This window comes from Copidosoma floridanum, unplaced genomic scaffold, assembly GCF_036245765.1.
Source record: "Copidosoma floridanum isolate Cflo_tuat_1 unplaced genomic scaffold, Cflo_Japanese_pri ptg000040l, whole genome shotgun sequence".
Taxonomy (NCBI): domain Eukaryota; kingdom Metazoa; phylum Arthropoda; class Insecta; order Hymenoptera; family Encyrtidae; genus Copidosoma; species Copidosoma floridanum.
The window spans coordinates 4553880-4579467 of NW_028321917.1; the positions used below are offsets into that span (position 1 = coordinate 4553880).

Sequence of the window (25588 nt, forward strand, 5' to 3'; positions counted from 1 at the left end):
TAGATGTTACATTTTTATCACGTTTATGTCCTTACAGGGCGTTAAATTTGTTCCTTAGCAAGTTTTCTTTATATATCATTCAAAAATTGTATTTTTCTGATATTTTTTTTAGAATTTAAAGTTTAGTTTTTACGTTTTATACTTTCTACCTGCTTATAAATAAATATAACAACGTGTAAGGACACAAAGATAATAAGAGTTTATAAACCAAATTGATGGACTTAAATAACATTAATCTAAAACTGTTTACTATCACATAAGTTGTTTAAATAGAATTAATTATGGTTGTTATTTAAACATTTAGCTTTTTTTCGTATCAAAAATGTTTTTTGGACTCGTAAGCTTCAACTTGCTGAACAGCATTTTTAACTCTGTAAAGGCATAAACTAAATAGATTATAACAAACTAAACTGATTAAAACTAGATTTATTATAGACTCTTTAGATACTAACAATTTAGTTGCTTATACATGTTACTTTAAATTTTTTGTTAGCGGTTTTAGTTACGTCACTTTGCGATGATTTACAAGTTATGTTATAAAATTTTGAACAAATATAAAGTTGTTAAAGAATGTAATAAATTTTTTTTTCAAATATATTTTTGTGACTACTTTGATAGAAAATGATTAAAAATTTAAGTTGTTTTGTTTTAAGCGATTTAGTTAAATTTTTATTGTGTGTATGTCTACAGGGCATTTAATTCGTTCTTTGACAAGTTATCTATGTATACATATTTATGGTTTAACAATTGTTTTTTCTGTAAATTTTTTTCTTAAATTTTAACCTTTTTTTTATAAGTTTTTATCATTTTACTTACTAAAGAACAAATATAACAACCTTTAAGGACACCAAGTTAATTTCTTTTATATACTGAATCGCTTGCAATTAAATTACATGAATCTATTACTATCTACTATTAAATAAGTTTCTGGAACTCCTAAGCTTTAACTGGCTGATCAGCTATTTGAACGCCCTGTAAAGACAAAAACTCGAATGTTTATAATAAGCTAAACTTAGTAAAACTAGATTACATAAAAAACTTTTGATTTTAAAAATTTAGTTGCTATAACGTATGATTTTAAAGTTGTTTGTTAGCAGTTAAACTACGTCAAATATGGTGATCTGCAAGTTAAGTTGTTATTTTTCTTAGTCATAGAACGCAATCAAAACTTTAAATTAAATTTGCTGAAAAAACATAAATTTGTAACTTATCTGATAGAAAATAATAAGAAATTTAATTTTTTATATTTTAAGCAATTTAGTTGATAAATGCGTATTATTTTTATGTCCTAACAGGTCATTCAGTTTGTTTTTTAGCAAGTTAAACTGTAGTAATGCAAAAAACAATGTTTGAAAATCTATGAAAAAATTTTAGAAAAAGTACGATTGCTTAACTGCACTTGTTTTTGTTAAACTAAGAGTATTTTTATATATTGACAAAGTTTTGCATTATTCGTTTATGCATAGCGTATTGAATCTGTTGATGAACACTATGTGCAATATTTACCATTTTTATAGTTGTTAAGGTAATAGTTCGTATCAATCGTTTCATTATAGGGACCTTTTTGTAAACTTTGCTGTGTATATGATATATTTTAGTAAATTATTTCAGGCACCTGATGAAGGTGACAAACAGCTACCAAAACGTTGCGCATTATTAAAAATCAAGAAATACTGACTTTTATCATTGACTATACCCTTCTGTAGTATTTTCATAAATTTTATAGTTGGGAGATTGCCTCGGACTAAACATTTAATTGATTGACTCGCTGATTAACAGCATTTTAGATAATCGTAAACTAATTCGCTCAAAACTGCAAGACAGGCTTTTTTGCTTTCTGGCAACTAATGTAGTCTTGCAATTTGATTATTGACATGTTTCAGGTGGAGAAAATAAAATAAATATGTATTGAACCTTTTGAAGCCTCACATTACGCTTATTGTTAGTTGCTTAAATTTTTTAATTTTTATTTGGTGTAGTGCTCTAGTTTTAAGTAATAACACTAAACTTTTTAAGGTTAAGTGCAATAATTGTTAGTTAGATCATCGAGCAACGTACGCTGAGGGTTAAATTTTGAATTATGTAATGAGGCCTTAGGCGCACAATAAGGCAACCACGTACTTATACTTATCAATTTAGTACGTATTTCTTTATATACATAAATTCTGTCGGCACTTGGAATTCTACTAGAAATAAATAATAAAATGCATTGATCAAATTTGGATTTAAGTTTTTATTACACTAAATTTTTAAAATTTTTTTTCGTACAATGGATTTGTTTTTTTGCATGTTAAACACTCACATTCTTCAGCTTCAAAATAATACTCTCCATAACTAGTTGTAATTTCATCATTAACATGCACATCTCTCAGTACCTCAAGAAAAATTTCTTTATTCATTTTTGCCCATCGTAGAACTGTATTTGGAAAACAGTCATGGTTTACATATGCAGCTGGACCTAACCATAACATTTGTTTCTTATGATTACTGTTTACGATGGAAAAATCAAGTCCATTTTCTGTCAAGTAGCTTATTTCATTTTTATTTAACACAGCGGTGTAGCCCCTTAATAGGTTAATTTTCGCTCCTGCAGGAAACTTTTTGGTTGCTACTACTTTAGCGCCAACATAATTTTCCTTTGAGTACCTAAAAAATTTTGTTTGAACACAAATACGTGTCTTGGTAGAATAGATGTCTGAAAAGTAATTAATAATACATAGTTAGGAATAATATACCTGTTACAGGCTGATAATTTTAATCCACTATTGAAATGGATGAACTCCAAATAACATACTAATTGCCTATGTAATTTAGGCAAATAATCATCAAAATTATGAAAACTTTTTTTTAGTAACTGAGTTATTGTTTGAGCTGTTTCGTTAGTGTTTTTTTGATTACTTGTAAAACTTAATAGAAATCTTTCTACATTTTTTTTTATAACTGCAGCATTTCCTAAATAAGTTACAAGTCCTTTATTTATTTTATGACTACAGAACTTCAGAATGAGTTGATCTACAACGAGGAATGTTGCTAAGTCATCAACAATGCTTAAAATGTTAGCACTTTTGTTGAGCTGGATTATTAAGCTAAAAGTAAATTTGTTTCATTATTAATATTTTATTTAACTCCTTAGTGCATCAAAGTTTACTTTTTAATAAATAAATAAAGCATTCTTATGTTAAGCTGATTAAAATACTTTCTTCGGCATTCTTTGCTATGTCAAATGAAAAGTAAATCATTTTTCTTATGAACAGTTCGTCACTTATTTATTTACTTTTATTTATTAGCCGTAAATAACAATCTTAAAAGATATTTTTTAACTGAAGATGCAATAACAAGAATAACAAGATAATGGCTTAGTCAGTTAACATAATTTGAAATAACAATTGTTTTTTGAGTACGAACACATCCAATAGTTAGACCCTTCAGAAAACTTTAGTAGTATGAACTAATTTTTTTTTTAGTTTACTAGTATGAATTAGAGCAGTAATTATTAGTAATCTTAACCTTACGGTATGTTTAAAAAGTGTTAAACTAACTTCTTGATTCTTTTTGATATGATTATCTCTCAATATAAGCAGTTATAAATTCATTGATAATTATTTGTTGTCAGTAATAAAAAGTTATACATTCGTAATAAATGTGTGAAGTGGCATCTGAGACTGGTTAAATTTATTTACAATTGTCTAGGCCTAGTACTCAAATACACATATAAGAAAATCTTTGTTATTTGATAATAATAGTAGGTCAAGTCAGTGTACGATGATGACCGTAGGACTTACATATGTCATTTTAAAAGAAGCAAGCGAGTCGTAGAAATAAATGGCGCAAAAATCAAGACTACAGTAATTTGTTTTGTACCAAGTAGAGTTGATCGAAACCTATGGTTGCATAATTGGCAAGTTACTTAAATACTAATTGATGTAAATAATAATATATTGACAACTATTTAGAATCTTTCTAGTATAACATAAAATTTTTGTCTTTATTAAGAACTGTTACAATATCAAAACACAAACATCTATAACCGATGTACTCAGTGAATATACTAGTCTTATTTAAATGTGTTAAATATATATACGTTTGTACAGTATTTCTTTCCGGTGTAAGCCTTTTAAAAACGCTAGCTTTTAATTGGTTTACTATGACACAGAAACTTTCATTTAACAAGATGACAATGTTTACCTTAGATCATTAAGATTAATAGGCACTGTTTCATAGATGAGTTCTCGTGTATGTTGATGAAGTACTGTTTTCATTACTCCCAGCTTGCTTAGTTCTGAAAATAATAACTTTATTAACTAAAGACTTATTACTATTTTTTGTAAAGAAATCTTTCAGCTTATACCAAAACATAGATCTATGAGAAAACTAAGAAACGTATACTACAAAACGGTAAAATTTTGTATTAAAAAAAAAGACTCTTAAAAAAAAATAGTAATTCTGTCAAAAAAAAAAAATTAAAAATAATATTACCGACATTGTAAGCTCTGAATATTAAAAAATAAGCTTAGAAAGAGTAGTTCCTTTAAATTTCTTTTTTTAAAGTAGGGAAATGTTGAATTTTAAAAAATTCAATTCACCTTTTAGTGAATGAAAGATTTTGCCAATTTGAAGGAAGTAAATCATCAAATCTCATATTTTTTATATTACTATGAGTGGTAAAATTAATTTTTTACCTTTTTTGAAAAAAAATATCTTAGCACAACAGAATGTATACATGTAATAACTGTTTAAAAATTTATTTACCTTCAAAAAACGTATTTTCGTAATCTTCCCATGAAGCACAGCCGTCAAAAGAAACCCGGAGATTTATACGACCTTTTTCAAATAATTTACGTAATTCTAGGCTTCTTTTAGTTATTACATTCCTGTAAGCAACCAAACTGTCTAGTAATGAATAGAAGTAATCAGTAACACTGGCTCCAAGAATATTTGATAAAAGATTCTTTTTTAGATTTCTTGGCATAAGTTTTCCTACTTCCATAAATTTTTGTAGGCAAGCATCGTTGTTGCTAGTAACATTAAGGATGATCAACTTTCTAAGCAACTTGATCTGATTGTCCGATGGAGCTAAAATAAGCGCATAAGTAAATGAAAAGAATTTTCGTGGGAAATTCTATTAGTCGATTTCCTATACCACCTGGCTACAACGTCTTACAAAATCGTAATTTTTATATTTTTTTAATTAATTAAGAAGTTTTTCTGCTGAAGGTACAAAAGAAATCAGATGATTCAAGTGTTGCTTCAGTTCCAGTTAGAAAAAAGTAAATGATTCAGCGTTATGGATTAGTCTATCATCTAGAAACTAAGTTTTGACGATACGTGGAAACGAAACACGGATGTTTAATTTTTTGGGGGTATGGAATCTCAATATTATCAATATTAACACCTTTAAGTGTAATATGTGGTGTAACTTGAAAAAATCAAAATATTTAACCAGAGCGAAACTGCTACAATTCTTAGTATATTGAAAAAAATATTGTTATATTCTTACGTATAAGACAATAACAGTGTAGATCTAGGGGCTTAAGCGAATTATTACGTTATCCATCATTTAAATTTTTGGTTGTAAGTACCTGTATCTGGATGGAGACTGATCATCTCAGACCTTAGCTGGATAGAATAAGTTTCTATAAATAAAGAACTGATGAATGCATTGTTATAATTAAAATGCTTTTTACACTTATGTAAGTATTTAAAAGATAGTCACCTTTAAATTTTGGACTGTCTTCAATTACAGTTGTCCACTGAGGTTTAGATTGAGCTACATCATTCATATTAAATTCAAGAGGATCACACTCAGGACTATTAATATTATATTCGTCACTACCATCTTGTGTACAGTTCTGAGCTTCTTGAATTGAATCAAGTACAATGTCAGAATCGCAGAATACTGGACTAAGTACTAGTTCACTAGTACTTGCAGATGACCGACTTATTTCTACATCCAACGCTGTTCCATCTATGACTAATGTTAATTCAATAAATTATTTGTCAAAAATAGTTTATGCTTTCAAAAAAGTATATTTAACAATTATCAACTATTTTAGTAAAAACAAAAAAATTAAAAACAAAGACCCCTTAGGGAATAGAGATCTTACTGTATAATATTAACTGGGCTGACTATAATAAATAAAACTTTCAGTACTGCTTGAAATTATAAAAAAAACGATATAGCTTTATGTGTTACTAAAATAATACTCTAAGACCTCAACTTACTTTCGTTACTTATCTTCAGAGTATGCATTTGCTTATAAGTGGATTCATAGATGTATGAATTTTCAATCTCAAGTCTCGAAAAGCCTCTGAATTTCTCTTTCTTCTTTAAAATCAAGTTAGAATGAATTTCGTTAACATTGAAATGCATAGCATTATTAATTTTTTTTTTCATTTTTAAATCTAGTTTTGTTTCTTCCATCTTGAATACAAAAGCAGCTATTTTTTTTCTTGCTTCATTAGATAACTCATTTTTGAATACTAAAAATTTATTTACTTCTAATTGAATACTGAATATGCTATACATTGCATCAATAATTTTATTGATAAGTTCTCGATGAGCTTCCAATGCTGGAGCACAAACAAGTGATGCGTCCTTAACTGAAATTAAAACAAACGATTGTTTAAAGAAGTGTTATACATAGATTTATATGCTTCAAAATTAACTGTTAGCAAGGCATTCAAACTCTAATAACGAATTTCATATTATCATTCCAATAATTAATATAAAAATCTATGTATCCTGTGTAGCACTAAAAGATTTAAAGTACTTCAGCTGAGACACGTAAGGAAAACAATTATTTCATATTTAAGGATCAACTTAAAAAGGTAAACACGCAACTTACCTGTATCACAAATTACTCTATCTGCGTACTGGTAGAGAAAAGATTCGATCCTTCTACTATACTGAACAAATTTACCACCCCAGCGTGGGTACACAGCTTTTGCTAATTCTTGTAAAAGCTCAGCATTATTACATAGTTTTAGCAAATCATTTTTTGTCTCAACTCCTCTTTCAGATAAAGTTTTTATCAAATTTTGATACTCAGGATCGCTCCATGCTAGTCCTGACAAATGCCGAGTCATGTTCACTAGAAAAACAACTGTTGAACTGTTAAAGATGTAACAACGCAAATAAAAACGAGATAAATAGATATCAACTCTATTTATAAAATGTTTTTTTGTATTAAAGTGTACTAACCTCGAGGGATTGTACACTGTCAAAGTATTTATGGATAAAGGATTGTGAAAATATTCGGTTTACAATCAATAACTGTACAGAGATCAGATAACACGTTGATTATCATTGCACTCGATACATACGATATCGAATTAAATCGATTGCAGCGCCGTCCTAGTTAACTAGTTTTTGTAAAAGACCTACAAGTGTGCTTGTAGTCTATGACCATCGCCATAAAATAATGCATTACCTAAGTCTGTGGTACACAGTGTAAGATATTTGCTGTGTACAAGTTCACTTCTGCCCCCATTTCGCCGGACTTTTCACGTCAAGTTGAATGGAAAAAAATTAGTTGACACGGCCATCACTAATGAACTTGTCGGACAATTTCGTAAAAGTACATGTTAAAGTGACAAGTGGCGCCAGCCCTCCTCACCACCAATTTACAAGCAGCGAATACAGAATATAGGTGGTTGATATTGACTACCATAAATTATTGAAACTTATTGTGTCATTTCTGCTTTCTCGCACCAGGTGTCGCAATAAAAAACTTAGACTGAGCAGACGAGCACCTGAAGCCAATAGACACCGAAAAGAAAAAATTTAAATAATAAATGTAAAATTATATTAATATTCAAATAATAATTGAATAAACATGGCAAAAAAATTTCGTGTTCAAGACTGTAAAAGTGGATTAACATTATTTAATGCGCCAAAAATGACAAAAGTCTGTAGACATCATGGAGCGAGGTTATTCAATTATCTTGTAAAGGAAATACATTTTCTTAAGCAAATGACACATTATTACTTTTGCTAGTATTATACGAGTATTAACCAACACTAGTAGTATCACTGTACATAGTGTTAGTCAACATAAGTAGTATAATTGTATATACGGTCCTCGTTTCTCATTTCGCCATCTGCTGGATCTTGAATAAAATAGTACAAGTATCTCACAAAAATTTTACCGACATGGGGCCACCTGTATTCACTTCGTGCAGCAAATTGCTGCCAGCAATTTGAAACAACGCCACTTACAGGGGAAAAGCTGTCGATACTAACTAACAAGAATACGCAGCGTCTTATAGACAATGATCTGTTACAAGCATTTAATTCAACAATAATGTATATTAAAAAACTAACGTAATTTTTTTGAATGTTGAGTATGATTCTGAGCTAAAAAATACCTATTTACCAATTCACTTAAAAATAATTTTTTAATAGCATTTTTTGCTATTAAAATGATTTTGAAAACTGAAAAAACTTATTTTAGTTGTTGAAGATACATTATTGTTAAATCAAATGCTTGTAACAGATCATTTCCCATAAGGACTATAAAATGCTGTGTATTCTCATTAGTTATTATCGACATCTTTTTTCCTGTAGGTGGCGTCGTTTCAAATCGCTGCACGAAGCGAATATCTTACACAGTGGATTTGGTCGATCTCGGCTTCAATCAATCCTCATAAACTTGGATCGAGGCTATGACAAAATATTAGCCCCTCTTTTTGTCTCAAAAGTATCGGGTTGTGATCACACATGTCAATACACTCCGAAGAGATGTCCTACACCTACACCTCTACGGAGAGGTGTGCTGGTATTAGTATCTACACCTATGATTCTGGTGTATACTTGGTTCATGTGTACATATGTCTACATACACACTGTGCACACAAATGTTAATAGATTTGACCAGGCCAAGCTCATTCTTATACAGTATGTATATAAATATATGTACACATGAATCTAGTATACTTGAGTCATACGTGTAGATGTCCATGCCAGAACATTTCTCTACGGAAGTGTAAGTGTAGTTGACTTCTGCAGTGTATTGCCATGTGTGGTTGTGACCAGAGATATAGGCCCTTTACATGCAAATGCAATAAAAGCAACAAAAAAAAAAAAATAACAAAAATATTAGAATTATCCAAGGGAATAAGTGGATAAGTAAAATAATATATTATTATACTATAGTTTCTTAAAAACATTGGGCCAACAGTACGACTATTGTATTATTGAGAAAGTATAGACATTAATACATTATTCTTATTCCGATTATTCCCACTGACGTTCCTCATTCCTCTAGCTCTTGTAGTTTTTTATTACTTGCTCTTATTACATTCTGTTATAAAGGGTCATATACTCAGAATGAGAGATATATATCAATGCACAGGCGAGCTCACGTGCAAGTTTGTGGAACAGAATCTTGAAACCTTCCGATGCGTAGAATATATAGAATAGAGAGGACAAGTATAGTAAATCAGCTCGACCATAAACATACGGGGGCATAAAACAGGGTTTACACACAAGTATAAGTGATTCTTTCCAGCCGGCACATGCCCTAAATGGCAACATAGCACGTTGCTCTTCCTTGGGTGACCAGAGATGGCGTTAACTCTACGTGGAAACCAGATTTCTGCCATAAGAGATTGAAAAAGAGAGAGGAAAAGAGAGCAGAAAAGGTGAACTATTGATCTATCCAGTCATAAACGTACAGTTAAGCAAACATGCGTAATACAGGCCCAGATTTCTATTGAAGAAGGTCCAAGATTATATAAGATTATTTGAATTTGGATCGATTGTACGAAAATTGTTGCATCAAATTTATTTTCATATAATATTTAATTTTAATTATGTCAAATAATTGGTCACGAAATTTTACTATGGTAAAATAACTGTTTGAACGACACTAAAAAGAAAAATAGTTGCTTCATTTTAAAATACAAAAATCGAAATTAGAAGTGAGACTTGTAAAAAAATTCATTAATATTTACTTATTTGTTATGATGACTAAACAGTTAATTATATCACTTTTTAAGGCTTCGTAAAGTAAAAAAGCAAAACATATTCCGAAAAGATTATAGTTATGACACAATCCGTTAGTGGGGAGTTGGCGTGCGGAGCACGCAAGGGGTGTTAGCCCCAATAATATATACGAGTACATATATATATATGTATAAAGAGAGAGAGAGAGTCCTGTGATACTGTGACCACAACATAAAATATTAACCTAACTCAAACTATCACCATCTGTTGAGTTGGAGACGAAACATTATTAGTATATTTGTGCGCTTATTGTTTTTACTTTGCCGTTAAAGGTAGTTAAAGTTGTGATTATAATTATTGAAATATATTGTACTTAAGAAATTATCGTACCTTTGGCCGTTTCAAATGCATTTATGAAAATACACTGTCAATATTTCGCGTCTACTGCTGAAGATTGAGTAATCGAGGGTACGTTTTTTTTTGACGTTCGGTCGTTCGGTCAGTCGGTCCGATTCCTCCAGCATGTATATCTATATACATAGTGAATATAGATTTACTTTCTTCATGAATAGGACCGAACGATTGAACGACCGAACGACCGAACGTCAAAAAAAACGTAGCCCAAAGCTTCACGCCGCAACATCTTTTGAAGAGCGATGTGCATCATTTTTTGTAATCTTTAACAGTCGTATAATATCAATCTGTGGATTTTCGATTATTTAATGATTCAATTATTAACATTTCTTTTTTTTTTTAATTTTATTCCTTTGGTATTTATCTGTTTTCTGACTTGATTTGATGTTTATTGTTTCTTAAGGCCCCATTTATATTAGCGCAGCAGCCGACGGAAAAAGTCAGCAAAGGTTAAGAAAAGGTAGGCAATCAGCAATACCTGCTGTTGCTGACATTTTCTGACTTCTGGTTCGTTTTTTTGGTTTTTGGACACCCACCCTTAGCTATCATATATAATACTGAACCATAATGTTCGTTGGTTCATTAAAACGGTGACATGTAGGTCCATAAATCAAATTGACACAAAGTACTCGAAACAAACTATGTAAAGCAGGCCAATTATATGCATATAAAACCTGCCCATTTATAAAACGAACAGTTGAAAGATGAATTTACATGAAACTCGAGTAGTTATCAATTTAGCTTGACAATTAAAAACAGTGGCCTGATTCATATTTCAGAGTATACGAGCAATGTAGCGCTGGCATCCGTTACAATTACGTAACATTAATTTGCAGCCATTCAGGGCTTAGATTATTTCTCCTTTTTTGCAAAATTTACATCAATACAAATTTTCATTTGTGGATCAATAATTCACAAGACATTTGCAAAATAAAACAATGATTATGGGTGTGGTGCTAAAACCCAAGAAGATTTTTGGTTTTGGTTCTTATTTATGTAAAAAATTAATTCTGCCTATAACATTCAATTCTTCTTGCATAAGAATTTAAAATCCTGAATATCATATTTTGTTCCGGTCCTATACAACAAAAAACGCTGCAGGTGCGTTCTTTTACTACCTAGTAGTCGTTAAAGAGTACAAAGAAAACGATATCTTTTATGTGCGCCATAACTTTCCGTTTATATGATTGTACTCAATTAAAAAGTAAAAAACCAAATGGGACTCCTACATAGAAGCTTACATAAAAAACAACAATAAAATTGCAGTAACTTTTATTGATTGATTTTAATGTGTAAAAAACCATGTCAATTACTACCTGATATGGCTTTTTAACACATTTTTTTAATGTCCACGTAAGGATTTAAAGTAAAGCAAGTAACCTCTTAGGGCTCTCGATCGACTAAATTTCTTTCTTGGTTTGTTTTATGCTTTTGTAATTATTGTTTCTTTTTATGTGGAAAAAGCAAAAAGTTTTTTGAAGCAAGTAATCACAGTAAAATTTATGTGACATTTAAATGTCCTTATAATAAAAATTCTCTTACATATAGCAGAAATAAAAACCTGTAGTAAGAGCAGAATAGAAACACAATTTTTGCACACAAATTTTTAAGTTCCCCAAAGTGCCAATGATACTATATATTGCTATTGTAAAAATATATATACTATAAATTTATAATACATAAATATATTAACGGTGCCCTAATCTATCTATGATAGCAAAAAGGCTATATATGATATTCAAAAAATTTCCCAAACTGACCAATTAACATATATATATATATATATATATATATATATGTAGATAAAGTATACAACCATTCAATGTTGAGTCCCTGGATTGGTTGTTAAGTTTTCGCCGCTTTTTGACTATTTCATCATCAGGCTCAATTACCATTTTTAAAGCCGTCTTTCTCGTGAAGATCTTCCGTTTTGGGTATACAACATAATGTGTATCACTCTTGTTATTTATTTGAGTAAAAAATTTTGGTTGAGCATTTATTGTTGCGCATGGCGCAGTTAGAAAAGGCGTATAATTTAATGGTCCAAGCCCATCTCGATCGGGCTTGCGACACGTCTCAAGTGTCTTTTCTACTGCCAAGTTGTAAACATCACCATCAATGTCCCAAGATTGAGACATTGGTTTATGGTGAAATCTACGTGACTCATTGTTGTTACTTATAATGGGATATGGTGAAAATCGTCGTCCCTTGGCCGATTTCGAGGTATTTTTTCTCCAGCTGTTTGCAAAACGTTTTGAGATTTCGGGTACGTTTTTGTGAACCAAATTTAGTAAATTCCAAGCGGTTGAGTTAAAGTTTATTTCCTCATCAATTGATTGATGTGGGTTAAAGTTTTTTTTTACAGAAAAAATGTGGCTGGCTTCTACGTGGCGGTTCGTCAGCAAGTAATGGATCAATCTAGTTTTGTCATTATAATTTTCTTTGAGATAATTGTCAAAGGCTTTCTCTTCTTCCGGGTTTAAGGAAAGTTGCAAAATTTTTCTGAGCTTTCCATGTTTTTCACATGAGCGGAAGAAACTCGTGAGTAACGGTCCGCAATCCGATGGCGGTCGTGCATGGAATGCTAACAGTAGATGACCCTGTTCCACCGCCAGATCGATCATTATGCGCCGATGATCGGACGATATCACTGGTGGTTTAATAATGAGCAGATAATTTAGAGCTGTTAAAAAAGAAATGATGAAAAAAAATTAATTGACAGCTTGCGAATGTATGTTACATATTTTTAAAATTTGAAAACGTACCTAATTTGTGTTGATTGTTTTTTAAAAGTGAATTTATAGCGAGTTCATGCTGCCAGTCTTCGATGTCATTGCTGGAAACAATTTGGCTTGTCATGATGTTGAAAAAGCCATCGTAATCCTCGTGATCGAGAAGCCAAAAAGCTCGGATGAGTTTAATAATACTAGGACTCAACTTAAAAGCTGCGGGATACTTCATAAGTTGATCGACTGCTGAATTTGAGTCTTTGAGAATCATGCACAGGTCCATGAGCAAGTAGAAGATGATGCAGTGTTTAGTGTACGTTTCAGGTAATTGACCATCTTTATCCTCCTCTTCGTCACTTTTTTCTTCGCAATAGCAGTCAGTTAAAAAACTCCTAAGCAAAGATTGCAGCGATGGAGGAGGATAAAGACCATCTTGACTAGGACACTCACTGTCTGACTCTTCTTTCCATTGCACTTTGAGTGGTGAACAATTTCTGGCAATCAATTGATCAATGAATAAAACATCATTTTCCTTATTGTCCTTCGTACAAGCGTCTCGTCTTTTTTTCTTGTAAGACTCTACAAGCTTATTTCTTGGATACTGAATTTTCGTAAGCGCTGAAATTTGCACGTCATCGCTTTCGTCGATGTTTTGCATTTCCGGCAACAGACCGACATCATAAAACCACAACACAACTTGAAAATAGGCTGCTATTTTTTTAAGGGCCCTTTTATGTTTAGTTAAATCGATTTCAGTATTGGGTAATTTTGATATAACGGTCTTTAAACATTCGAGTTGCTGAACACAGTTATGTAACGTTTTCAACTCAGACTCGTCCATATTGACACCCGACTGATCAAACAACGGCTTGCACAAACGATCGGCCATCAACTTGATTTCAGATCCACGTATTTTGGAAGAGCACTGCAAGACAGTGCATAGTTTTTCGTTGGACAGTGCAGTAGCCTCAAATTCTTTTCTATTGAACTTCATATAATATTCAGTTTCTAAAATCACAACATTTTATTTTGTCAATCACCAATACAGTTATGTGCGAGAAAAATAGTTACAAATTTACCTTTATTTGTCAAATTGTATGCTGAAAAGAATAATTCTACTTCATTACTTGTTGAAGGTTCTAGCTCATTACTTTCTGAAGGTTCTACTTCATTACTTTTTGGAGGTTGTACTGCAGGTGAAGAATTAACAAATTCTAAACAGGCTACAATAGGCTTATCACCGTAAGATGACTTAGACCATGAATCTCTATTAAGATCAACTATCAAGTGCTGGAAGTTTCTGAGTGATACAAAGATTAATACACTATTTTCTGGTAAAACTAAGTCTCGATTTTCTTCATTAAAATTTTCCCAGTCGGCCCCACCGTACATCACACACGCCTGTTCAACACCAGCTGGTACCTTTAAAAATAATTAGTATCTCATTAAAGCTAAAACCATCTACTATGAGATAAAACTAGTACATGGCACTAAAAACAAATTATACTCACTAGAATAGTACATAAAATTTTGGAAATGCAACAATCAAAAACACACAATTGCCCAACGGAATCTTGAATTCTAATAGCATTGCTATCAAGCCCCACCAGAAGTAAGGGCAAACTTCCTGGACGAGCAGGAAAGGCTGACACAGTGGTTATCTTATATGTGAAGGTCCATGATGTTACGTACTCACCAGACGTGACATTCACTACAAATAAACTTTTGTCGCAGCTTATCCAGGCATAGCTGCAGTCGCTGTTTAAAAAGCCACCTGATCTTTGTTCGGAGCGTGGCTCATTCCAGGAGTTGTTTTGTACAGTCTCATCCGGAACTTGAAAATCCGACGACTCCCATAAAGGTAGCTTAAGGCTTATAGTTTTGCGAATCTACGAGAAAGGTTGAATGATATTAAGGACCTACTCGGGCTCAGGTTTACTATCTGGCCGTACGATTTTTAACTTTATAAAGGTTTCAAGTAAAAGAGAGAAGTTGTGTTGTATCAGCATTCCCTATATATTTACATAATTGCAAAATAAATAAATTAGTTAATCAATTTTCGGATGCAACGTTGTGTATTTGTAACTCCACCTATAAACACACTTATAATACATTTGGAATTCCACTTGGAATTGCTTATGGGGTTTTGGTTTGATGCGTATGGTAACAACAAAACAATAGAGAAAGTTTAAAAGAAGTCGAGGACCTTTACAGAGAAATCCATAAAAATTAATATTTAGTTAGAAAGAAAACTTCAGAAAAAAAGAAATTTTACAGTACATATAAAATATGCGAAAAATTAAATAAAGGCACTCGATTTCACTCTCGAATCAAATTGTTGGTTTAAATCAAAAGAAATTTCAGCTGACGATGAAAAAGAGGAAAAGAATAAAATTAATTTAATAAACAACTCTCAGTTAGAAGTCGAATTAAATGATGCGCAGTTCAAAAAAACTTGTAGTTCCACCATTGATTAACATCAAATTACTTATAAACAATTCAGTAGAAGTAATCGGGATTTATGATTAAGAATCAAATGTATCCTTAATAAATTATAAATTGATAAAATTAAAAAACGAAAATGATAAACTTAAAACAGAAAAAGCTAATTTGATGGCGATTAATGGTGCAACGAAAGCGAATGGAATGATAAATATAAGAGTAAAAATTTATTATATAGAAAAGTCAATTTGATATGTTCGTAGTAGAAAGTGAGGAAATCAAGTTTGATTTCTTAATCGGATTAAATATGATGAAAGAATTTAAATTAATCCAAAATGAAAATTTACAAATATTATGAAAGAAGGAAAAAGAAAAAAATTCTGAATGTATTTATACTAAAAAAATAAATTTTAATAAAAACATAGACACAAATAAGTTTGAAATCTTACTACATGCTCTAAACTTCCATCAAAAAACTAAAATTTATGAATTCACAAGATAAATATAAATCAATTTTTGCAAAAGATAAATATGATGTTGGCTCAGTTAAAGAACACGAAGCTCGCATAGAGTTATTACTGTAGATAAATATTGCAGTAAAAGTCCTTATATAGGTGCACGATTGAAGATAAAAAGGAAATAAAAAAACAAATCTCAATGTTATTAAAATACTAGTTAATAGGAGAATCTTAATCCTTTTGCTGCCTCAGTAACTTTAGCATTTAAACAGACGATGGAAAAAAATCTAGATTATGTATGGACTTTCGAGAACTAAATAAAATAGTTATACCTCAATCGCAAGCATTCCCATTGATTCAAGATCTAATAATAAAAACAAGAGACTGCAAATGTTTCTCCATGTTAGATTCCCTCTAGAGTTTTCCCTGGCTTGCTGTTGTAGCAAAATCTTCTCTGGTAACCCCAGGGCGGTTGGAAGAGTGGCCATGAAACCCCAAATGCTAGAAGCAGATTGTGCTCTAGCTAAACACGTCTCCTGGTATGTCACCAGAGACGTTAGCATTTATTAGATCGGGATAGAGTTCAACGTAATTCACTTGTCCATTAGAGAACAGCGTTTTCGGATAGCCGAGATACCTAGCTGCACGACCCCCAGCTCGGAAAAGTTCCTATGTAACCCCGGCTGTTTTTTGGGGCGGGATTTTCTATGGAATTTTCCTTCAGAGCAATTCCAGAGTTTTTTCCTTGCCCCACAGGTTTTCGGGCCTAAGTGAATGCAAAACAGTGATAGGAGGTAGGGATTAGCGGATCCGATGCACCAGGCAGGGATCGCCGGCCTAACCGACGAGGAGTGGTCCCTGAAACATGAGACTTCTCCGGGGATGCTAAATAACCTGGATCCGATGCTTCGGCAGAGGTCGCCGGCTTCACCAGTGAGGAGTGAACGTCCTGAAATATGGAGTCCTCCCCGGGGAAAGGCTACACAGTGGCGAGTAGACCCGATGCAACGTTGGTGCAAAGAGTGTCAGATTAACTGGCAAGGTGTCTCACCGAAGATACTCACACTGTGCCCATGGATTAGGTGTAACATCAGTAAAAGGGTTGGAAAATGGGTACGGCAATACATCCCTACACATAGGTGGTGAGCGGGTAGCCCCGGCGACTTGGCCTAAGAACTATCAAGGTAAACTGGGTAAAAAAAAAATAAAATAAGGTGTAAGATAAATGAAAAACAAGGAAAGCAGCCATGGACAACCATAGCACATGAATGCGTAAAGAAATGCAATTAAACAGAACATACAGTTACCGGTTTTGCACCAGTGTTACTTTTCGAAGGTAAAACTATCACGATCCTACCGAAAAAACTAAGAGAAGAAAAAACACTAACAGAATTACAAGCAAGGCATACTATTAACATACGTAGTTAAAAAATCTGTTACAGTCGAAGAAGCCTGACATGATTACAATGACCTAAATAGCAGAAACAAGAGATCAAGATTCTCCGATTTCCCTGGACTAGAGGAGGGGGAGACAATATGCAAGATCTTATCAAAGCAACTGATGAACTTCACAGCAAAAGTGCTCCAACGCTTCGAATACTCCTAAAAAGATATTAACACGCCAAAAGAAAAGCAGCTCACCCACCAGGCCTCCTTTTACAACTTCTCGAAAGCTAACCCAATTAAAACAACAACATAAAGACGCCCTTATTTGCCCAAATGGACAATCAAAATTCACGTCCACAACATTTCCCACCTAAAACCTCACTCCTAATACACAGCATCACAGCTCGACTTTAGCTCACAAAAACTCCTCTACAAATGGCAAACTTCTGCGGTATCACTGCCAATGACGTCTTACTACCCATAGAGAATAACGTCGACTTTTTATCTCCAAACACAAACCTTATCCAAGTATCCATTATCGAGGGGCACTTAAAATAAATTTAAAATAATTAAAATAAAAATAAATAAATTGTTTGTAATAACATTCTTATTATTATAAATTAAAATAATGATAAAAGTATATAGAAGAGGTTAGGGGTAATGGGCACTGCATGCATACCACCTTGCATGAGCGTATGCAACAGCCCTGGTATACACACAATCCATGCAGTCTGATAGCATGACATGCACTTTCCACACCATGCTTGCAGTGTGCGCTCAGAAATTACGACAGGTGGACATCACGGTGCTTTCACGTGTGCTCCAGGCCGTGCTCCACAGTCGCGGTCGTGCTATCACAATGCTATCGGGGTGAGTATATATACTTTATAGAATAAGTATTGGGTCATGGACAAAATTTTCACAGACAGAATTTCCGCCAATATTTCCAAGTACAAAATACCGTTATCAGTCGATAAATGTATCAAGCTAACTATACTCGAGAAGTCATAAATTTTAATGCTGAACTTTTTAGATGTTTACAAAACAAAATGAAAGCTTTTTTAATTTTTTCTTTTTAGTTCCTTAGCTAGATCGTTTGGTATAAGAATTATAAAGAAAATGGAGGTATGCATTTATTTTGTAAATCATGGTATTAAAATAAGAGCAGCAAATGAGATATCATGGTATTTGCAATACTGTATTATATCATATGATGTTTGAAAAAAACTGTCATTATCTAAAGTATTTAATTTAAATAATATTTAGTTTATTGAACATTAAAACTATATAGCATATGATATTTTACGCAAAAAGTCCCATGTACATTAGTGTACACACATGTTTATCCGTTGTTATGACAAACAACTTAAAAAAATAATTTAAAATTCTTAATGTTTAAGTTAAAAAATCTCAACTAGGGCGTGAAAGTATCGCATCTATCAATTCGTATTTATCAATTTTTGTTTAATGACCCATATACATTTGCATAGACAGACACACAGACACATATTGATTTATTTGTTTAATTATTTATAAATCTAATACTTCATAGGCTCGATGGATTAGACAAATACTTTGCTTATGAAAATGTTCATATAACTATGCAGCGAGCCCAACATAAAGTGAAACATCATATCTATTTGCAAGCGCTACGATTCAATTAAAGAATTCGGCAAGCAGATGCAGGAAAATCCATCGCTCTTAAAGTTTATTGATAAAAAAGGCAATAAAACTTCCCTCTCTGCAGAGTTGTTAAACTCTTCATCTCATGGATACCACGTTATTCTCTATGACAAGGATTTTTTGAATAAGTTTAATGAAGAAAATAGTATATTTGTAGACGCTACATTTAAGACGAGTCCAAATATTAATGGAGTGCACCAAATTTTAACCATTATGAGCAAGAAATATAATTCGGTAAAGAAGCTATTTTTTATCACCATATTTTATTATGTTAATTCTTGAGGTGAATTATTACCTTTATGAAAGTTGAGCAGCTATTGCACCTAAATTAAAATTCATGGTAAAGTATTACTCAACGGATCTACTATTTGAATTTCAAAGCATGTTGCCGACCAAAGTCGAAAAAATGCATTCAAATTTTAAATTCTAGAGTTAGTCTTATAAGGCATTTTGATTATTTCACCCAAATTTTTAGCTTTTTTTGGCTAAAAGTCGAGCCATATGTTACAAAAAAACGAGGAGCAGGTTGTTTGATTAATCTTTTTTCTAAGAAAGTCCGAAACTCGGGGCTAACCTCAGTACGTAAACAAGCGGATTCGTATCTATGTAGGTATATATATTGAGCCTGCTACTCAATATTTTCAAGTGTGATAGTCTATAATGTCACACAAATGGATAGGACAAGCATGATGAGCCACCTTAAATCTATATAATTATCTATGGACGCGTTCGCAAATCGTATGTATATATTTGTATTGAAAGATTTACGTTGAAAAAAAAATTCTGTTAGAAAAGATTTATTGCTCTCACAGGGCAGAGCAATCTTCCAATCATATTTTATTTTAAAATTTCTGTTACCTCACCCAAAAATGGCTCTTCTCTCTTTACTACCGAAAATGCATTATTGTTCAATTATTCAACATAAGAATCTGTTGAAAAAATTACCGAATGGGTTTAAAGTTGTCTAGTTTCACATTATAAATAAATATTATTAATACTCTTTTTTTCATAATGTTGAATATTAAGTTAACATAGTAATTTATAATAAAAAAAAATTAAATCTTCAGCTCCAATAGAACCGAAATTATGAATTTTTGAAAATTAGTCTTCAAGTTAAAAACTCGCTTTCATCGAATTTTCGACCGCTTATATTATCTAAAATACGTAAAAAAAAAAAACCTCGAACTTTTATGTTTTTTGCTAAAAGTAGAGTCTGGAAAAAAAAAAATTCAGCCAATTCTGAGATGTGTTGGTCAAAAAGTGCTCGGTTTTTAAAAGAATGACCCATTTACGTACATCAGCGTTGGTATTCTGATACCGTCTGTCATTCATAACCATGAAGCCAATTTTTACGTCTTTCTCGGCAAATATCTTTGGAAAGTGCCCCATTGCAGGCTTGCTAACATAGAGAAAGAAACTTAGTAGGTTAAAAAATATGACCATACATTTATAAAGCGCAAAAATGTAGTATATATATCGTTCGATTTTTGGAAAAATCACGCATTCTGACTAACGACATCATGAGCCTTGTGAAAAATAATTAGATTTATAATATCAAAAAACATTGAAAAATGCCAAGTTAAAAAAGAAATTAAAAAATAATCACACAATGCCTAATAGCATCCGTGTAACAACGATATCCTCACACATAAAAAAAAAAAAAAAAAAAAAAAAAATTCTAATCATCAATCATAATTAAATAATTTATATACATTATTTATGTTTTGAATGTATACCATTTCTCTTGCACTCACGCATTAACAAATGTTATAATTGGTTGGAAAAAAGCTCTAAGCCATTCGAAACTTGTTGATGCTGTTTTTAACCATTCATAACTAGATCGGTAGTAGAAGTTGTAAGCAAATAAAAAATTGACAAAACTCATAACTTATCATTTTTACAGTTTTAAGTGTTAAATTGCATAGATATATTAAATTCCTAAATCTTTTTAATATTCGTAATTAATTTTTAATTATTAAAAAGTTTTTAACTCTTTAATGTTTAAACTGCCAAGTAATATATTATTATAAATAAGTTTTAACCTACCAATCATGTCCAGTGTAATAAATATTGTAAAAAAAAATCGATTACGTCTTATATAATTTTAAAATTTTTTAATTCCTGATCACTATTTTTCATGAATTTTACATATATGCAAGTTAAACTATTGAAATTTAGCATATTTTTATTTTAGGCTGTAATACGAAAAGCTAAGTCAAAAAAATATAGGATATATTTGAGACAAAATAATAAGGAGAACAATAATATTGGCTATGAAATTATGAAGAAAATTTTGTTAATACCACTTTTTCCAGCTGATAAAGCTGAAAAAGCATTTAAAATAATAAGAAAACTTATAAAAAAAAGTTTTAAAAATGATCAGAAGAAATTAGCCAAACGGAAAAGATTTTGGGATGTTTACTTTCGAAATGAATGGATGGTTAAAGTTACTCCGGAAGTATTTAGCATATTTAATATGGTAGATAGAACCAATAATAAACTTGAATCCTATCACAAGATTTTGAATTCGAAGTTGAGAACCAAACCAAGTACAGATATATTCATAGGTGAGTATGTGTCTACAAGATAGTTCTATTGATATAATTATCGTTCAGATATAAATAAAACAAACAAACAAGTAAATTTTAACTGGAACATAATTTAGTGTATACAAGTGTTTAAGGACAGTCCGGAAAAAATTTAAGTTCTTTCCTTGTCGACTGTCTGTCAATCCTTTCGTTCCTAAAAAAATTAGTAGGATAAATTATTTATTGTAAGTGCAATAAGTTATCCATAGAACGGTATGGTTAAACGAGTAAAACTATTGTGAACTAATCGGAAATATTAAAGCGATATGTGGTGATATTTGTATAATCAACTTTTATCAATGCAATTAATTGACGAAAGAAGAAGTATCATGCATTTTTTTTTTTTAAATAAATATGAGGCCGGACTTAAGTGAGATTAATCATGACTTCGAAATAAAAGACAACTATTCGTCGTTCGTTTAACATCTGATTATAAACCTTTCTCATCTAACTTTAAATCAATCTGAACAAGTCTGAGTCAGAATTAACCTCCGAGTTGCGTCGGAAACCCACCACTGTCCAGTGCAGCAGTGCTTTATACCAAATGGATCCAATATGTATCCAAAACTGAGAACACAATCATCCATTTCCTTTAACATCTTTCTATTCGATGTTACTATAAACACATATATAGATGTGACGGGTATATGCGTTTCACGTATTCATGTGATGTCATCATCCAGTACTTTATACCAAATGGACCCATTATGGATCCAAAATTGCGAACACAATCATCCATTTCCTTTAACATCTTTCTATTCGATGTCAGTGTAAGCACATGTATATATATATAAAAACACATGGTATTAGCCACGATGTAAAAATACAAGGTGCGGCCCGCGCGGCGTTGCGCATCCATTTTGATTGATCAATGCTTCCACCATGATGTAAGAATATAAGGTGTGGCGTTCCAAAGTCTCATTTTCGTGCCGTTCTGCGCCTTTCAACACGACGCCATATTGGAGGGAGATGTGACTACTACAGCGGCGAAGAGCCTGTACAATGAAACGAAGCCGCTAAAGTTGAAACTAAAACTTATCCCATGCACGCATCTCACCTCGAATTGAGATATACATATTTATATATTTGTGTATATATACGTAAACTGATCATCGTTTACCTGTTTAATTAGTTTTTTCTGTGCAAATATTGCCAAATTGGGTGTTTGGTCACTGAAACAACTGGATTGAAAATATTGAAATAAAAAATATATATTGTTTCAGGAGTTTCTTGATGTTAATACGCTTTATATTTTAAAAGCTATTGAAATTCGCAGACAGACATGGCGGTGCGAATCAAAATGGATGTGCAACGCCACACATTATATTTCTTACATCATGGCTTCCACCGCGCCGCCATGTCTGTCTGCGGATTTTAAAAGTTTTTAAAATATAAAACATATATTAGCATCAAGAAACTCGTGAAACAATGTATATTTTTTGCTTCAATACTTTCATTCCAGTTGTTTTAGTGACCAAACACCCAATTCGGCAATATTTGCACATAAAAAACTGAACAAACAGGTAAACGATGATCAGTTTACGTATATATGTACAAATATATAAATATATATATCTCAATTCGAGGTGAGATGCGTGCATGGGATAAGTTTTAGTTTCAACTTAAGCGGCTTCGTTTCATTGTACAGGCTCTTCGCCGCTGTAGTATATAGCCACGTCTCCCTCAAATATGGCGTCGCAATGGAAGGCGCAAAACGGCACGAAAATGAGACGTCGGTACGCCGCACCGCGTATTTTTACATCATGGTATTAGCTAGTAGCTACAGCTACATAAAGTTGCGTTCGAAAATTAATCTATTTTGCAATATGTAAATATTTCTTTACCTCAAAACTGATAGAAAATGCTTCTTTCTTTTACTTCTCAAATTAAAAATCATGCGGCCGGTTTTTTCCGGAATATGCTCGAACATTTGAATGGAAGTCGACTTACCTCGCAGCTGGTTTCTATAAGTTGATTCATTTCTATACCACAAAAAAACCTTATAACTTGTCAATGTCAATATTTTTAAACAAGTTTCGAGGGTACAAACGTTGCTTCCCGCGAAAATGAAATAGGGCTAATTTGAAATAAGCGACGGAAATACAGTTACACAAACGTGTTTTGCAAATGTTGTTGAAAAATTTTACGAGTGTTAATAAAAAAAAAAGGCAAATTTACTAGTTGATAAAAAAACAGTTCTAAACTTTGATCACGACTCAACAATTACGATTTACTGCCACGTAGAATCACACTGCTAACGAACGTTATACTTAAGCTGATGAAAACTGAATGCTATAACTTTCTTCACAACTTCACGCGATATACTATTATATTATGTGTGCTTGTGCTTACTCTGACAATGTGTGATAATGACTTGACAACAAATAGATGGACGACAAGTGTATGAGTTGTCGTTCATCTATTTGTCGTCACATCATTAAAGCTTATCCTGATAATGTGTTGATAATGATGTGACAACAAATAGCTGGATTTGTTACACAACGCTCGACTACCATATTAGTGGCGGTAAAGACGAAAAGTATATGTATCCAATACCTTTATTATTTTAGTATACAACGTGATATTTGCGCACACTACTGAATAATATTTTTTTAGTAAAAAAAAATAAAATGCATTCAGTCATAGCTTTTCTTCAACATTTTACCAGTTAGGTATTTCTAATGCATTACTTTATTAAATATGTTTTATTGTTTTTAAATACTTCACCAGCGAGGGCGGCGAGAGCGGCGAGCGTTATACCAAGTGCAAAAGAGATAGCGGTATGTTGAGCTGTCCGTCTATCTATTTGTTGTCAAATCATTATCACACAGGGGAAGACAATCACACGTGGTATAATATACTACGTGCATCATGCGTGTGATGAGGTGTTTTCCGCAATCGTTACCAGAGCAAGTAATTTTCGGTAAGTTGCGCTCTACATTACCGTCAGATCGGAAAGTCAACTATACATACCTTTAATTTACTGGCGCTCTGTAGCTCTGTTCTACGAGTAGTCCGGTAGCTGAAGCAATCAATAAGGAACAAATCGGAGATAGCGTCCAAACTTTGCAGATCGCTTTGTATTATGGTCTGTAAACATGGAAAAATAGTTTTGTCCAACCAAACCACGGGCTTCAATTGTTATTAAACAATTCGTAAAAATTTACCATTTTTTTTCTTAGTTTTTCTCATATAACTTTTTTTGTGGCTGTCGGATTGCAAAAATAGCCAAAGATATTTTGTTCGTTATTTAATTATCTACCAATCTGTGTAAATTAGATCATTAGAAGACTTTTTTTCGCGAAGTTATATTGCAAAAAAGTGCAAAAATCGTCGTTATAAATTGTCATTTTGAAACATCCATAACTTTTATAATGTTTGATGAAAATGCTTCAAAATTTGGTATTCGATAGCTCTTATAGAGATCTTAAGCCATGCTCAAGGCTTTTCTTGTATTATGAAAAATAACGTAAATAAACTATAATTAATTAAAAAATTCATTTGATTGTCCTGATCGTTAAAATTGAGCTAGACTGAAACTTTAAAATGGATTTTATTCAGAATACAAAGGACTTCAATATTGTGAAAAAAAAACTTTTTTTTTCAATTTTTACCCCGATTTTTTACAAAATTCAATTTTGCAATATTAACAAATTAACATTACTCGATCATTTTCTATTGTGGAGAAGTAGAACTAGTTCCATCTAATAGTGTATATTTTTACACAAATTTACAAAAAAAAATATTTACGATATGATGTTTTTAACTATAGTTATTAACAGTTTAGTGTTTTTTGCAATTGTTTAATTTCTATCGGTTTTTTCAATTAAAAAAAAATATTTTAGTATCTACATAGCATCCGTTGTTGTTATATATGACTTACAGATTTTTTAACAAATAATTGACAGTTAGAAAAAATTACTTATTTATACAGTTTTACGT

At 31.9% G+C, this 25588-nt stretch overlaps 1 protein-coding gene across 1 annotated transcript; it reads right to left on the reverse strand.

Moving 5' to 3' along the window:
• Window positions 1-936: 936 nt before the first annotated feature.
• Window positions 937-23733, reverse strand: LOC149373130 (uncharacterized). Its single transcript, XM_089597935.1, has 8 exons — window positions 23597-23733; window positions 14601-14978; window positions 14169-14511; window positions 13126-14097; window positions 12410-13043; window positions 6846-7111; window positions 5742-5971; window positions 937-972 (listed from the first exon to the last, which is right to left on the reverse strand). Exons 1-8 carry the CDS (start codon window positions 23624-23626, stop codon window positions 937-939), a joined length of 2889 nt encoding a protein of 962 aa, XP_089454061.1. The 5' UTR covers window positions 23627-23733.
• Between the last annotated feature and the right edge of the window lie 1855 nt (window positions 23734-25588).